Below are 17,409 nucleotides of genomic sequence, written 5' to 3' on the forward strand. Positions count from 1 at the left end.
ATTTTCTTCTTGTCTTCACAGTAGAAGACACAGATTATATACCAATACCAGAAATAGTGGGTAACCAAGGGGCTAATAAGAGTGAGAAACTTAAACTAGCAGAGAAAAAGTACTGGAGAAATGTAAGGGACTAAAATCAGACAAACCCCCAGGATGTGATGACCTATATCTGAGCGTTCTGAAAGAGGTAGCTGCAGAGATGATGGGTACGCCGGTTATGATTTTCCAACGTTCCCTAGATTCTAGAATAGTCCTGGTGGATAGGAAATTAGTAAATGTAGCCCCACTATTCAAGAAAGGAGGGAGAGAAAAAACAGGGAGTTACAGGCCAGTTAGCCTGACATCAGTTGTTGGGAAAATGTTGGAATCTATTATTAAGGAAGTCTTAACAATGCACTTAAAATCATTGTATGATCAACCAAACTCAGTAAGGTTTTACAAAAGGGAAATTGTGTTTGCCAAATTTATTACAGTTTTTACAGGATGTAAACAGTAGGGTAGATAAAGGGGAACCAGTAAATGTTGCATACTTGTATATCCAAAAGGTGTCAAACAAAAAATTAATATGCAAGACGAGGTCTCATGAAATTGAAGCTAATATATTAGCTTGGATAGAGGACTGGTTAACAGACAGGTAGAAGAGTAGGGGTAAATGGGGCATTTTCAAGTTGACAGACTTTGTCTTATGGAGTTCTGCAAGGATCAGTGCTGGGGAAGCTATTTACAACCTGAGTGTAAAGACGGGCTTGCCACACACTTTGGAGTGGCTCACCCTGTATTGGTCCTCGCCTTCATCTAGCTCTCACCTATGGCTCCAAGAAGCTCTTAGCATGTGACAGTGGCCACATTCTGGTAAACTGCTTCTACGGGTGGTCTAAACCAGGTAAGGGTAGTTGTCAGTTCTCCTACCCTCAACAACTTGGGGATTTGTCTACCCTGACACTCGAAGACTGATGCTGGTGGATTGGGCGGATGAGACTATTTTAGGTCCAATAGCCTTGAAGGTGGTTCAGCACTGTTGCGAAACGTGTAGAGCACGACAAGACACAGAAGACATCCAGGTCGCTTGCTGCATCCAGATCTGTCTCCAGCCATTGAGACTCGTTTTGCCACTGAACCAAGATAGTCAGGGCAAAAGAGTGAGGCTGACTATGTGCAACTGTTCACTCAATATAATCCAATTCATGCACAAGTCATGCTCATCATTTTTCTACTATTTGTCATTGTCACCTGCCTCTCAGAAGTCCAGTGGTGATGGGCAAGTGACTTAGCAGCAGATGTAGCTGCAAATGACAAGGTGACTCAGGTCATAGGGCCATTTTTCAATGGAAGGAAGCAGAAGTGGAACTCGGCAGCCCACTGAGTGATTGAGCAGCCCTTTTCAGGACTACGTTGCTCACCTCCCTAGTTTGAGGAAAGGAATCAAAAAAGATGCAATAAACATTGTCTCCTTCACTTACCCTGGCCAGCAGGCCACAGCTGGGGGGATCCTACCAATGCAGTTGTGAGCCGATCTCAAAATAGAAAGTAAAGGTGACACCATTCACCATTGGCGTATAGAATGTGTTTGCCCTCATGGAAAACACCACAGCCAACAGACCTGAGAGAAGAACTGCTTTTGTCAGTTGAGAGCTGACCAGGTACAATGTCCATATTGCCATCCTCTTCAGCGAAACTTGCCTACCTGAGGAGGGTCAGTTCAAGGAAGCAAGTTGCACGTTCTTTTGGCAAGGCTGTGAAAAAGATTAACAGCGCAAAACTGGTGTGGGCTATGCTGTTATGAACCATCTCATAAGTAAGTTGATTTATTTCCCCAAGGGTGTTAATGATCGTCTAATGGTGCATAACCTCCCCCTGCCTGGCAGCTCTGTACGTATGCTCCTACCATGACCGACCCTGATGAAATCCAGGATAAATTCTATGATTGCCTCCACTCCTTGATTGCTGCTGTACCAAGGTCAGACAAGCTTAAAATGCTCGGTGACTTCAACGCAAGAGTTGGTGCAGATCACCAGGCATGGGAAAGAGTCATTGGAAAAAACAGGGTTGGCAGTTGTAACAGCAGTGGTGGTCTCTTGCTGAAGATGTGTGCTGAGCATGAGTGTTCCATCTCCCTAATTGCAGCAAGACATCTTGGATGCACCCCCATTCCGTGCATTGGCATTTAATCTTCTATGTTTTCACAAAGCAGAGGGACAGGCAGGATGTGCGTGTAACTAAAGCCATGCGTGGCGCTGACAGTTGGACTGACAACTGTCTTATCAATTCAGAGCTAAACATCAAGATCGATTTCCCTAGACTCAAGGGCATGAAGATCCAGAAGTGTCTCAATGTCTCCAGGTTCCATCAGGCAATCATGAAGGAATCATTCTCAGAAACTCGAGAGTTACATGTGTACAGCCAAAACGGACACTCGCTGCTTTGAGGATGACTGGGCGATCTTCAGGGATACAGTGTACTCCTAGAGGCCCTTAGCCCTACTTCTCATAAGCATCAAGATTGGTTTGATAAAAACAATGAGGTGACCCAGAAACTACTGGAGAGAAGCATCGGCTCTATAAGGCTTACCTCAATGACAAGTTTTTATTGTCCAAGCACGATGCCAACCGAAACATCCGCAGGATTGGCAGTGCAAGCTCAGAGATGCAAGGCGCTTGGCTGAATCAGAAAGCAGATGAACTTCAGCCATATACTGACTGCAAAGTCTGGAAGAGATTCTGAAATGTTCTGAAATCTGTCTATTGGCCCCAATCTACTGGTTCATCAATCCTCAGTGCCAATGTGTCACCACTGCTCACAGAAAAAGCCCAAATTCTTGACAGATGGGCAGAGCACTTTAACCACCTCCTCAATCAGCTTTCATCTATCAACGAAGGAGCAATCAATAGGCTGCCAAACTGTTCCCACAATGACTCTGTTTGAAATAACGAAAGCCATCAAACTCCTGTTTTAGAGGTAAAGCTCCAGGAGCCAATACTATCCCAGCTGATGTCTACAAGGCCAGAGCTTAATCAATGCCTGGTCAAGAAACCCATTGAATTCAGCCTATGTGGGAGCAAGGAACCATCCTGCAAGAATAAAGATGCCTCCATTGTTCGCCTGTACAAATGGAAAGAAAGTTGTCAATCTTGCTACAATCATAGAGAAATCTCACTCCTGTCCATCGGCAGCAAAATCTGCATCAGAATCCTTCTGAACCGCTTAGGGTAACATCTTGACCAGAAACTGCTGCCAGAGAGTCAGTGTGGTTTTAAGGAATGATTGATATGGTGTTTGCAGTTGAACAGCTCCAGGAGAAATGCCAAGAACAGAACGTAGGCCTTTCCACCACATTTGTTGACCTGACCAAGGCCTTTCGCAGTCAGCTGTGAGGGCCTTTGGAAGGTAATGGAGAAATTCTGTTACCCTGAAAAATTCATTAAAATGCTTTGACAGTTCCATGACAGCATGCTTGCACGTGTCCTGCATGATTGAGTCTTCTGACTCATTTCCAGTCACTAATGGAGTTAAGCAGGGCTGTGTGCCAGTGCCAACCCTCTTGTTTTTCTCCTCCCTGCTCTCACATGTTTTCCATGATGGTGCTCCTGGCATCGCAATCAGACATTGTGTGGGTGAGAAACTGCCCATTCTGAGATGACTCCAGGCAAACACCATGGTTTCCAAGACATGCTTTGTGATTTCTTGTTTGCTGATGATGCACTAGCTGCCAGATCAGAGCTGGATGTGCAATGTAGCATGGACTTGTTCTAAAGTCTGCAACAATTTCAGCCTACAATCAGCAAGAGGAAAACTGAAGTAATCTACCAGCCTGCTCCGGGACAGCCCTACCTTGAGCCCAATGTTTGAGTCCATGACCAGAACCTGTCAGCACCGGATAAGTTCATTTATCTTGGCAGCACACTCTCTCAAGCTGTCTACATTGATGACGAGACACATGCAGGAATTGCTAAAGTGAGTGTAGCCTTCGGCAGACTTTGAACAAAGAGGAGTAAGTCTGCCGAACTGAGAATCTAGAGATCAATAGCCCTGCCTGCTCTGATCTACACATGTTAGACTTGGACTGTGTACCAGCATCATGCCAAGAAGCTTAAACACTTGCACTTGAGCTGCCTTCAGAAGGTTCTGAAGGTCTGATGACAGGACAAAATACCAGACACTGAGGTGCTCATCCAAGCTGGCCTGCCAAACATGCACACAAAATTGAGATGGTCACAGCTGGTCATGTAGCCAGAATGCCTGATACTGACTTGTCAAAGCAAATCTTCTATGGAGAATTTGAGTCCAGGGTGCGTGCACACGGCAGCCAAAGGAAGCATTGCATTCTGATACTCTAAAGGCTTCGCTTAGGTGTTTTGCTGTCGGCCCCGAGTCCTGGGAGTAACTCGCCCAGGATTGCTGAAAATAAAAAAGGGTGCAGCCTCCTTCATAAACACGTGCAGATCAGAGGCAGAGAGAAAATGCAAGGAGAGAATCCAGAGTCAGCAGCTCATCCAAAACTCAGTAGTCGATGGTAACCTGCCCTCTTTGCAACAGAACCTTCCGGGCACAGATCTGCCTTAACAGTCACCTACGTGCCCAGTGGAACCCTACCAAACATCCCAGGTGGTCAGCTTTGTATCAAACAACAACATCTTAATGACTTGGACAAAGTGACAGAGAAGAGTTTATCTAAGCTTGCAGATAACATAAAGGTAGGTGGGAATGCAAGCTGTGATGAGGGTACAAAGGCGGCAAAGCTATGTGGACAGATGAAGTGAGTGAGCAACACAGTAGCAGATGGTGCATAATATGGGGAAATGTGAAGTTATTCTCTTTGGTAAGAAGAATAAAAAAACAGAATTTTTTTAAGATGCGTGAAACTTGTGTTCAGAGGGACTTTGGTGTACTCTTTCGAGGAAGGTAGTTAGCATGCAGTACATAAAACGATTCGGAAGTCAAATAGCTAGAACCTAGAGCCTCGGTGTTAGATTGTAAAATTATTTTGCTCTTGTGTTGATGTAGCACATTCCCGATATAGCTAAGTAATTTTTTAAAATCTAAATTAAACATTTTGACTGAGAAATAAGTGCTTTCTTTGTATATAGATATTCAGCTTTACCATAGTGAATCACTTGAATTGATGCTGCGAAGATGGGCTAAATTAGAAAAGGACGTCAAAATGAAGAATGGGCGTTATGACATCAGCAAAATTCCTGATATCTATGACTGCATAAAATATGATGTTCAACATAACAGTTCCCAACAACTGGAGAACACAATGGAACTGTACCAGTTATCAAAGTCATTGGCGGACATTGTGATACCTCAGGTAATGAGCCTAATAGGAACCTAATTTGGCCTCCTTTGCTCCTGTATGAAGAGGTTGCGTTAACAGCTGTTTTTCCCTTTATTTTTACTACTTTCTCCACCAGTGGGCCATTCACTTTCTGTGATATCTTGCCTTGTATAAATTGACTTTGTGTTTGCCTACGTAACTGACTACATTCCAAGTAACTGCAAGAAGTAACTTGAAATGCCCTGAGGAAATGAAGTTTTATATAAATGAAAGTTATTTATTAATTATTCAATGTAATTTACTGCAGTTATATAGGTTACATTCTTTGCTTCTCATTTTTCTTAAAAACGCTGGTGCAGCAACCTTTGAAGTACAGTGCAGAAAGGAAAAGTGATTTGTGCACCATACCTATGTAAATAAAAAAAGCTTAGTACTTTGTAATTTTAAAAAAAACAACCCCACACCTTTTCCATTGGGGGTCTAGGCTTTCCTAAATGATGGCCAAGGTGGTACCCCCGTCCACCAGTTAGATAGCTGGTGGCAGTCCTGCTGCTGCTATTTCCAGGAGTCCCAATGAGATTAAATGTCAGTCAGGCAGTTAACTGTCTGCTGTCTCTCATGGCCTTCAACAAAAGAGCTGCCAGCCAGTCAGATGGCCAGCAGCTCTTCAGCCCCAATAGCACCACTTGAAGCAGTGGCTGCTGCTGGGATTACAGAGGCCCTGGGGCAGCAGCCATGGAAGAGGCCCCAGAAGAGGAATGAGTGGGGCAGGCTCACCAGGGCCAGTCAGCAGCCCCTGGCGAGGGTGGGAAGGAGGGGGCAGTAGGGTGGCCCTTGCTGCTGAGCGTGTTCAATTGGAATGAACCATGCGCCGCCACCCCCCCACCACGCTTCCCACCATTGATAGAATACCAGCAGCAGTGGGATGAGGCTCTTAAGCTTTTCTTTATTCTTTCAAGGGATGTGGGCATCGCTGCAAGGCTAGCATTTGTTGCCCATCCATAATTATATTGGCTTGCTAGGCCATTTCAGAGAGCAGTTAAGAGTCAAGCACATTGTAGTGGATCTGGGATTACACGTAGACCAGACCAAGTAAGGGTGCCAGATTTTCTTCCCTAAAGGACATTAGTGAACCAGATAGGTTTTTATGACAATTATAGAGTCATGGTCACCGTTACTGAGACTAGCTTTGTAGTCCAGATTTATTAATTGAATTCAAATTCCACCAGCTGCCTTGGGATTTGAACCCATGTCCCCAGAGCATAAGCCTGGACCTCTGGGTTACTAGTCCAGTGACATTACCACTATGCCACTCTCTCCCCCTAAGTGGACGTTAATTGGCCACCTGAGGGCCTCAGTTGGCCCCAGGCAGGAAGACTGACCTTGACCTTGCCTATCCTGACTTGGGCAGGGAATCAGGAAGGCAATGGGCTCTCCACCCCATGCCTTCCCAGCCTCCTAGCCCACTCCCAGGGGGTATTAAATTCTGCCCGATGTGTGTGAAGTACCTTTGAGCAGGAAAGGTGACAGTACTATCACTCTACCTTCTCATTAATACTGACTTTCCTGAAATATACTTTGCAAGGTATGTTTCTCCAGTCTGATTTTCTTCCGCAGTTTGTACCGCAATTAGAAGTATGAATTATATTTTAAAGAGGAAGGGAACACGTAGAATAATACATTAAATTGAAGTTGTCAACATATTTTTTAAATTTTATACATTTCTTGATTTTATTGAAGATTAATTTCATTTTTTTAGGAATATGGCATCACCAAGGCTGAGAAGATGGATATTGCCAAAGGATACTGTACTCCTTTGATAAGAAAAATTCGTTCTGACTTGCAAAGAACTCAGGATGATGATACTGTTAACAAACTCCATCCACTGTAAGAGCTTATGTATAGTTATTCATTTTCTAAAGACTTTGAATAATTTCTCAATTTTCAAATCCTATTCAAACCTGTGTAACTGCAATAATCTAGGGTAGAAGGTTTCTCAATAGAAGTGCACAATCTGCCTTGTAAGAAAATCATGACTTTTTTTACTTTGTTAATACATTGGTCACATAACCATTAGATTAATTTTAATAACTGGGGAGGCAATGGTGTAGTGGTATTGTCACTGGACTAGTCATCCCGAGACCCAAGGCAATACCCTGGGGACCCGGGTTCAAATCCTGCCATGGAAGATGGTGGAATTTGAATTCAATAAAAATCTGGAATTAAAAGTCCATTGTTGATTGTTGTAAAAACATCTGGTTCCTATAGGGAAGGAAATTTGCTGTCCTTACCTGGTCTGGCCTACATGTGACTCCAGACCCACAGCAATGTTACTGTGGCTGCTGGAAATCTGAAACAAAAACAAAAAATGCTGGAAAAACTCAGCATCTGACAGCATCTGTGGAGAGAAAGACAGAGTTAACGTTTCGAGTCCATATGACCTTTCTTCAGAGCAATGTGGGTGTATCAAACCACTACAAAGTCACAAAAAAGGAATTAAATGGGACGGACCATCCGGCAACAGCTGAGGTCTAGTGCCAAAACTGGGACTACTCATAGAGTAGTCAAGCAACATCCTGACATAGTCCTCCTCACTGAATCACATCTTACGGATAATGTCCCGGCAGGACAGATCCAGCAGAGGTGGCATACATCGACTCTGGACCCCGGAGTCTCAGGGCATCAGGTCAAACATGATCAATGTACCATGATTACCATTTACCGCCCTCCCTCAGCTGATGAAATCAGTGCTCCTCCATGTTGAACACCACTTGGAGGAAGCACTGAGGACGGCTGGGGCGTAAAATGTACTCTGGGTGGGGGACTTTAATGTCCATCACCAAGAGTGACTCGGTAGGTGCACGACTGACCGAGCTGGCTGAGTACTAAAGGGCATAGCTGCTGATCTGCAGCAGGTGGGGAGGGAACAACAAGAGGAAAAAACATACTTGAGCTCATCCTCACCAAACTGCCTGCAACAGATGCATCTGTCCACCAGCAGGAGTGACCACTGCACCAAGTCCTCCCTTCACATTGAGGATACTCTCCACTATGTTGTGTGGCACGACCGCCGTGCTAAATGGGATAGATTTCCAACAGATCTAGCAACTCAAGACTGGGTATCCATGAGGTGCTGTGGGCCATCAGCAGCAGCAGAATTGTACTCGAGCGCAATCTGTAACCTCATGGCCTGGCATATTCCCCCCACTCGACCATTACCATCAAGCCAGGGTATCAATCCTGGCTCAATGAAGAGTGTACGAGAGCATGGCAGGAGCAGCACCAGGCATACCTAAAAATGAGGTGTCAACTTGGTGAAGCTATAACACACAACTACTTCCATGCCAAACAGCATAAGCAGCAAGTGATAGACAGATCTAAGCGATCCCGTAACCAACGGATCAGATCTAAGCTCTGCAGCCCTGCCACATCCAGTCATGAATGTTGGTGGACAATTAAACAACTCACTGGAGGAGGAGGAGGAGGATCCACAAATGTCCCCATCTGCAGTGATTGAGGAGCCCAGCACATCAGTGCAAAAGGTAAGGCTGAAGCATTTGTTATAATCGATTCACTCCACGTGATATCACAAAACAGCTGAAGGCACTGGATAGTGTAAAGGCTATGGGCCTTGGCAATATTCCGGCAATGGTACTGAAGACTTGTGCTCCAGAACTTGCCACACCCCTAGCCAAGCTGTTCCAGTACAGCTACAACACTGGCATCTACCTGGCAATGTGGAAAATTGCCCAGATATGTCCTGTATACAAAAAGGAGGACAAATCCAACCCGCCACTTACCGCCCCATCAGCCTACTCTTGATCATCAGTAAAGTAATGGAAGAGTCCATCAACAGTGCTATCAAGCGGCACTTACTTAGCAATAACCTGCTCACTGACGCCCAATTCGGGTTCCGCCAGGGCCACTCAGCTGCTGACCTCATTACAGCCTTGGCTCAAACATGGACAAGAGCTGAACTCCCGAGGTGAGGTAAGAGTAACTCCCCTTGACATCAAGGCTGTGTTTGACTGAGTGTGGCATCAAGGAGCCCAAGCAAAACTGGAATCAGTGGGAAAACTCTGCGCTGATTGGATTCATACTTGGCAAAAAAGAAGATGGTTGTGGTTGTTGGAGGTCAATCATCTCAGCTCCAGGACATCACTGCAGGAGTTCCTTAGGGTAGTGTCCTTGGCCAAGCCACCTTCACCTGCTTCATCAATGACCTTCCTTCCACCATAAGGTCAGAAGTGGGGATGTTCGCTGATGATTGCACAACGTTCAGCACCATTTGCGACTCCTCAGATACTGAAGCAGTCCACATCCAAATGCAGCAAGACCTGGACAATATTCAGGCTGGAGCTGACAAGTAGCAAGTGACATTCGTGCCACAAAAGTGTCAGGCAATGACCATCTCCAACAAGAGAGAATCCAACCATCGCCCTTTGGCACGCAATGGCATCACCATCGCTGAATCCCCCACTATCAACATCCTGGGGGTTACCATTGACCAGAAACTGAACTAGACTAGCTACATAAATACTGTGGCTACTAAAGCAGTAGGAACCCTGTGGCAAGTAACTCGCCTCCTGCTCCCCAAAGCCTGTCCACCATGTACATGGCACAAGTCAGGAGTGTGATGGAATACTCTCCAGTTTCCTGGATGAGTGCAGCTCCAACAATACTCAAGAAGCTTAACACAATCCATGACAAAGCAGCCTACTTGATTGGCACCCCATCCACAAACATTCACTCCCTCCACCACCAAAACGCAGTAGCAGCAGTGTGTACCACCTACAAGATGCATTTAGGAATTCATCAAGGCTCCTTTGACAGCACCCTCCAAACCCATGACCATTACCATCTAGAAGGACAAGGGCAGCAGATACATAGGAACAACAACACCTGGAAGTTCCCCTCCAAGTCACTCACCATCCCGACTTGGAAATATATCGCCGTTCCTTCAGTATTGCTGGGTCAAAATCCTGGAACTCCCTTCCTTAAGAGCACTGTGGGTCTACCTACACCACATGGACTGTAGCAGTTCAAGAAGGCAGCTCACCTCCACCTTCTCAAGGGCAACTAGGGATGGGCAATAAATGTTGGCCCAGCCAGCGAAGCCCACATCCCGTGAATGAATGAAAAAAAAACGTTCCAAGTGAGCAAGGATGCTGGTGTTATAGTTCTTTGTATCCAACTACACACCTTTATTGCAAGGGGATTGGAGTACAAAAATAAAGTAATCTTGCTACAGTTGTACAGGGCTTTGGTGAGACAACACCTAGAATGTTGTGAGCAACTTTGATCTTGACATTTAAGGAAGAATATACTTGTGCTGTACAGTGAAGATTCACTAGATTGGTCCCTGGGATGAGACGGTTGTCCTGTGGTGGGTTGCTGAGTAAACTGGGTATATATTCTCTGGTGTTTAGAAGAAATGAGAGGTGATCTCATTGAAGCATATAAGGTTATGAAGAGGCTTGGCAGGGTAGATGCTGAGACGTCGTTTACCCAGGCTGGGGAGTTTAGAGCAAGTGGACACAGTTTCAGGGCAAGGGGCTGATGATTTAGGACTGATATTAGGAGAAATTTCTTCCCTCTAAGGGTTGTGAACCTTTGCAGTTCTCTACCCCAGAGCGTTGTGGATGTGCTATAATTGAATATGTTTAAGACAGATTTTTCGTGTCTCGGGGAATCAAGGGATATGGGGAGCAGGCGAGAAAGTGAAGTTGAAGCCCGAGATCAGCCATGATCATATTCAAAGTAGAGCAGGTTCAACGGGTCATTTGGTCTTCTCATGCTCCTATTTCTTATGTTCTAATGTTCTCATGTAATTTGGGGAGAAGTTTGATTTGGAAAATCTTAATTTTTATTCCCTTGCTGGCCACAGATGCTACACCACTAATCCCATTCCCCGGTTTCTGAAACCCAGAAAAGCAGTTCAGTTCATGACACTAAGTTTGTTCATGAATAGCTCTCATCTTGATTAAATGGGTTGACCTATTGAAAGTGGTGTCATTTTGTAAGTCACAACTATTCTTTCCCTTTCAAGTTTGTTGTTTTTTCAACATATCCCTTAACACCTTCGTTATCCAAGTAAGCATTTATCTTTTTAAACACCTTAATTGACTTTACATTTGTGGCCTTCTGAAAAATGTGTTTTGCATTCTCCCAAGTCTTTGTGAGAAGTTTTCCCTGGATTTTATTTTACCAGCTTAAGTCAAAATCTATGATTATGTCTCATTGTTCCGAATTCCCCTACAAGAGGAAAGAGACCCTTCCACCTCTACTGTGGTAGCTCTTTTCATGATTTTAAATAGCTTAATCATCCATTAATCTCCTAACTTTCAGTGAACATAACCCATATTTACTCAGTTTTTCATTGCTACTCAATCCTTTTTAACAATGAATCTTTGCTGCAGTCTCCCTAAGACTAGTGCATTATTTCTAAAGTGGAACATCCAAAACTGAATAACTATCCCAATTGTCATCTGATCAGCTCTCTGTCTAATTCCAGAAGTGATCCCAGGCTTTTATATTCTATGCCTTTTGTAACGAAGCTAACATCCCATTGGTCTTTTTATCACTTTGCACTGGCAGGTCAGCTTTTACTGTGTACTTGTTCACTGCCCCTAAAGCTGTCCACGTTTTGATTGTACCCAAAGTGTACTACCTTGCACTTTGCTATGTTCTGTTGTTTGTCTACTGATTTGCATAATCTATAACTTATTGCAATTTTCTGCTTTGTTCACAGTTCATAATCTTCCCCAACCCTGCCACCTTAGTATTATCCAGAAGCTTTTATGTACCTTCCTGTTTGCCAGCGTTGACATGGAGAGTATGTTTCCTTTTGTGGGAGAATCTAGTACTAGGGGCCACTGTTTAAAAATAAGGGGTCACCCATTTAGGACAGAGATGAGATTTTTTTCTCCGATGGTTGGGAGTCTTTGGAATACTCTTCCTCAAAAGACGGTGGAAGCAGAGTCTTTGAATATTTTTATGGCAAAGGTAGATAGATTCTTGATCAGTAAGGGGGTGAAAGGTTATCAGGGTTGGTGGGAATGTGGAGTTGAAGCTACAATCAGATCAGCATGATCTAATTGAATGGCGGAGCAGGCTCGAAGGGCCAAGTGGCCTACTCCTACTCCTAATTCGTATGTTTGTATGTTGCCAATATTCAGGTTATTTATATAGACTTAAGAGCAAGGACATGGAACCCTGGGAGAATACCACTCCTCCTCCAGTGCTTTTCCTTCTACTTTACAACAAATTTCCTATCTGAATCATCATAACTCCATTGAGTATAGACCCAACTGCTCAACCTTTCCTCATAAGACAACCTCTTCATCCCTGGAATCAGCCTAATGAGCTTTCTCTGAACTGCCTCCAATGCAAGTATATCCCTCCTTAAAGGAGACCAAAACTTTACGCGGTATTCCAGGTGTAGTCTCACCAATTCCCTGTACAGTTGTAGCAAGACTTATCTACTTTTGTACTTCATCCTTCTTGCAATAAGGGCCAATATTACATTTGCCTTCCTAATTGCTTGCTATACCTGCATACTAACCTTGTGTGTTTCATTTACGAGGGCACCCAGATCCTTCTGTACCATAGCATTCAGCAGTGTCTCCATTTAAATAATACCCTGCTTTCCTATTTTTTTGCACTAAAGTGGACAACATCACATTTTCCCACATTAAGCTCCCATCTGCCAAATTTTTGTCCACTCACTTAACCTATGCAGATTCTTTGTATTATCCTCGCAACTTGCTTTCTTACCTTTTGTATCGTCAGCAAATTTGGCTACAATGCATTTGGTCCCTTCATCCAAATCATTAATATTGTTATTATTCTGGACCAGATCGCCAAATTTTTGGTAGGATCCATTTAGGCCCCAGTAACTTTTTGTTTAAAGTAGACAAAGTTTGAGATCCCAGGTACTCACTAAGAGAATAAAGCAACAAGATTCCACACTTTTTGAACATACAAAATAAACTTTGTTATACGCAGTCAGAAAAGTAAAACAATTTGCAAGATCTATCTTGTACTCTAACGTTCAGAATCAACATGAGGTTCATGTGAATTAACAGGCAAACTATGGTCGAACACACTACATTGCACAATACATGACACATATGACCAGGACACATCCCAATTTTGTCAGCAACCCATTTGGGTGTCAGTATCAGTGAGTTACACAATCTTGTTTAAACTCTGCCTCACCTATGAGGGATTACAAGTCTTCACCCTTCCCTTTCGAAGATCGAGCTGCAGAACATCCTCCAAATGTTGCTCTGACTTGGACTGCCTCAATGACTGCTCACCTCTTAGGGTTTCAGTCTCATCTCCCAATACTACGTTCCCCTGGACTCCCGACTCTGCACTCCAGCACCAACTCACAGGGACAATTCCAGTTTTTCAGCGCTGCCGAGCAGAACACCACTGCTCCAAAAAGGTACCTTTGCCCCAATGGCCCATAGCACAGAGTCACAAACCTTCCACTGCCTTTTCAGTTCTCCAGTGCTACTCACTAATTGCAGCCTGTCAGCTACAGCATTTTTACTGCATGGAAGCTAGTTCTTTGCTCCTCTCCTCAGTGGTTTCTCTCCCAGTGGTTATCGATGGTCTCCTCCTCACTGCCACTGGCTCCTTCCCCAGTTCCCTCTCTCTCTGATCTCTCTTACTTTCTCCCTCTCTTTCACTGACCACTCGCTCTCTGCCTGTCTCGCTGAGGACGCTCTCCCTGTTTCACTCGCTCGCTGGCTGGCTCAAGGAAGGGCAAAGAAGGTGTTAAATATTCCTGGGTACAAGATGTTCAGGAAAGATAGGGCAGGATGAAGAGGAGGAGTGGTGGCTGTATTGGTTAAGGAGAACAGTGCTGGAGTAAGAGGATGTTTCAGAGGGTTCAAGGACAGAATCAATTTGGCTAGAGCCAAGGAACAACAACGGTGCAGTTACATTGCTCAGTGTAGTCTATAGGGCACCAACTATTGGAAAGCATGTGGAGGAACAAATCTGCAAGGAAATTAGAGAGAAGTGCAAACATTATAGAGTAGGTATGTTGGGGGACTTCAATTACCTGAACCTTGACTGGAATAGTGGTAGAGTGAAGAAAGAGTTCCAAGAATGCATTCAGGAGAATTTATGGTGTAATTTTATTGCAATTTTACACCCATTTTTTCCAGATACTCAAGAGGAGTCTTGTCCCCAGAGCGACATGTCCGTACTAGGTTGTACTTTACTAGTGAGAGCCATGTACACTCACTTCTCTCTATATTGCGCTATGGAGCCCTGTGTAACGTAAGTATTGACGATACTGGTAAATTCATATCCAACCTAATCGTTGTTACTTTTTAATTGATTTTTTAGAAATGCAACTTACATTTGCAAATACAGTCAAGTTCACTTAAATGAGTAACACCAATTTGTTGCCTGCTGGAAGAAGAATTGCTTCTTACTGAAATTGGTGGGTGTCAAAATCGCACTGCTCTCAACTTATTTGCACGTGAATCCTTCCAGAGCACTGCCAGAAACTTTTGCAGGAGCTTGAAACCAGCAGCATTCAAATACAGAAGACAGGTGACTGATGGCCTGTTTGCCAGCTCTGACACTTATGTCAACTTTGTATGTGATGCTGTCAATCAGATTGAGCAGTGCCTGGGTTTGTGGCTCTGGCTGGCTACCCAGAAGTGCACACCATCACCGACTACATTCATGTAGCAATCAGGGCACTCCCAGATCAACCCGGAGTATTCATCTAGCACAAAAGCTTCCATTCCATCAATGTACAGCTAGGGTACAAGCACAAAAAGGTCTTTATACAGGTGTGTGTGCAAGATTCCAAGGCAGCTGCCATGGTACTTTTGTCTTGCAGCATACCACCCTCCCTGATCTCTTTGAACCTCAAAGCAGAGTTACCAGCTGGCTGCTTGGAGACAAGTGATACCCACTTAAAATATGGCTGACACCTGAGAGGAATTTTACTTATGAGGCTCAGGAGCAGTATAAATAAAGCCCTATGAAATGCCAGATGCATCATCGATCAAGTTATCAGCATGCTGAAGATGTGTTTCAGTTGCCTGGGCAGATCTTGAGTCACCTGTCAGTATGCAATAGCCAGGATCTCCGTAATGGAGATAAGTGCACGCACTTGTGATTGCCATGCTTGATGCTCAATGCAGTTGACCATTTCTTCCATGGAAGAAGACATTATTGCAAAGGCCTATGACATCATACCACTCATGCTTAAGATGTGGTCCTCCAGTCTCTCTGCAATTTGAGCAGTGCACTTGAAATTCCTCCCAGTATATTGCACAGTTGCTGCTGCTGCTGCTCAAGAAGTATCCTCTTCATCAACAGCTGAGCGGAGCTTGGAGAATTCTGTGCCCTCCAACGCTTACCTTGCACTGCTGTCCCTGACTCCTCTTTCTCAATTGTGAAGTATGAGTCACCATGTGAAAACCCAACCATCTCTCAAATTTGTTCCATGCAGCATAGGCACAAGGATCAAAAGACAGACACTAGAACCTTGAGAAGAACAAGGTCAGCCAAGATGGGGTAGCGATTCAGACCTGGTGCTGAGGGGGGAGAACGAGTAGGTTTGGGCTGGGGTGGCAGACAACAATGGGACTGCAGCAGGCCTGAGATTGGAGAGGGATGCATTGAGATTAGACCAGTTTGGAACTGGTATTAAAAAGGGCCTGAGTGTATCCCAAGGCTGGAACACCTTTGCATGGTTCGAGACTGGAAGAGGGTCTGAATGGGGCACAAGGCTGAGTGTGGAGAATTGTAATAATCAGAACATCAAGTGTGATTGGTGACTTTTTGTATGATATGATTTGTTTGTTGTGGAATATAATCAGACGAATCAGTGAGAAAGCAGAAAAAGAAATTCAAACAATCAGGAAGAAGGAACTTAAACATATATTTTTATTAAGGTAGTCTATAACAATATTTTGAATAACGTATAGCATGGATGATACTGTTTCAGCTTTTAGCTTACTTTGGGATAGAGCTATAGATTGACAAATTTAATCAAATGTCCATTTTAGTGTTTAACTTGCTATAATTCAGTGCTGAGAGCTGGAATAAACTCGAGTGCAACAAAAAAAACATAGAGAAATGGTCACTCTTACATTAACCCTGTTTTAAATTACACCAGGAATCTCAACAAATGAGATCACAACATTTGCTGAGCAAAAATAACTGAAAGATAATTGGTGGGGGGGAGGGGGGGGCGAGTTTTTCCAGGCCGTTGGAGGCAGGGTTGGAAGTGGTGGGTTGGGGAGCACGGGGGCAGGATATTTAGAAATACAGTATGTCCCTGTTTTAAGTTGCTTAGTTTCTCATTCTGCTTTAACGTTGTGGATATAATAGGACCAGTATACACACGTAGAATCGAGATTTCCGTTTTAGCGTTGTTTCGTGCCGGGGCAATGTAGCGCACATTACCCTTTTGCCATTTTGGAGTGGGGGCTCCCACTCACTGACCCACCCTCTCAAGCCCTCGCTCCCAAGTATTTGGGAGAAGGAACTGGTGAGCAAGAAGGAACATGAGGGTCGAGGAATAGGAGAGTTGGTGTGAAGCGGTACAACAGAGAGCAGGGGATTGGTAAGCAAGAGAGGCAACAAGCAGGTGGTAAGTAAAAGGAGTTAGCATATTTCTTTAAAATATAATTTCACTTAAAATATAGGAATTTAGGAATATACAGTATTTCAACTTAGTGGGTATACTGCTTTACTTTTTTGACAACTACAGCTTTTACATTGGTTGTAATGGAAAAATCTGATTCGCTTAATGTTTCATTTAAGTTGCACTTTTCAGGAGCGCAACAACAATGTTAGGCGAGGAATCACTGTAATGCTCTCAGACAAGTATGCTGATGTGATCCCACCTCCTCACACTTTTCCCTGAGACAGCTTGATAGCAGCACCCCACCAGGGGCGAGAAGCCAATTGAGACGATAATGCAATTATCAGTCATTTTGCTAGGGGAATGCAATTTTACCAGTGCTGTACAGGAGCCACGCAGCGTCTGCAACTTGTCAGCTCACAGGAGGTGAGTGCACAGCAGGCGGTCAGAGCGGCATGAAAGTTCCATGCAATCTGAGCATCAAAGGTGCAAATTGGCAAGGCGC

General features: G+C 44.2%; 1 protein-coding gene across 1 annotated transcript in view; it reads left to right on the forward strand.

The window, feature by feature from the left end:
* Positions 1 to 17,409, forward strand: part of ppip5k2 (diphosphoinositol pentakisphosphate kinase 2) — a 180,890-nt gene that overhangs the window by 76,303 nt on the left and 87,178 nt on the right. The window contains exons 19-21 of the mRNA XM_078565916.1: positions 5,085 to 5,308; positions 7,035 to 7,162; positions 14,458 to 14,572. Coding sequence (XP_078422042.1) covers positions 5,085 to 5,308; positions 7,035 to 7,162; positions 14,458 to 14,572 — 467 coding nt within the window. The remainder of the gene's footprint in view (positions 1 to 5,084; positions 5,309 to 7,034; positions 7,163 to 14,457; positions 14,573 to 17,409) is intronic.

The sequence above is a fragment of the Cetorhinus maximus genome, chromosome 2 (genome assembly GCF_964194155.1).
Source record: "Cetorhinus maximus chromosome 2, sCetMax3.hap1.1, whole genome shotgun sequence".
Classification (NCBI taxonomy): Eukaryota; Metazoa; Chordata; class Chondrichthyes; order Lamniformes; family Cetorhinidae; genus Cetorhinus; species Cetorhinus maximus.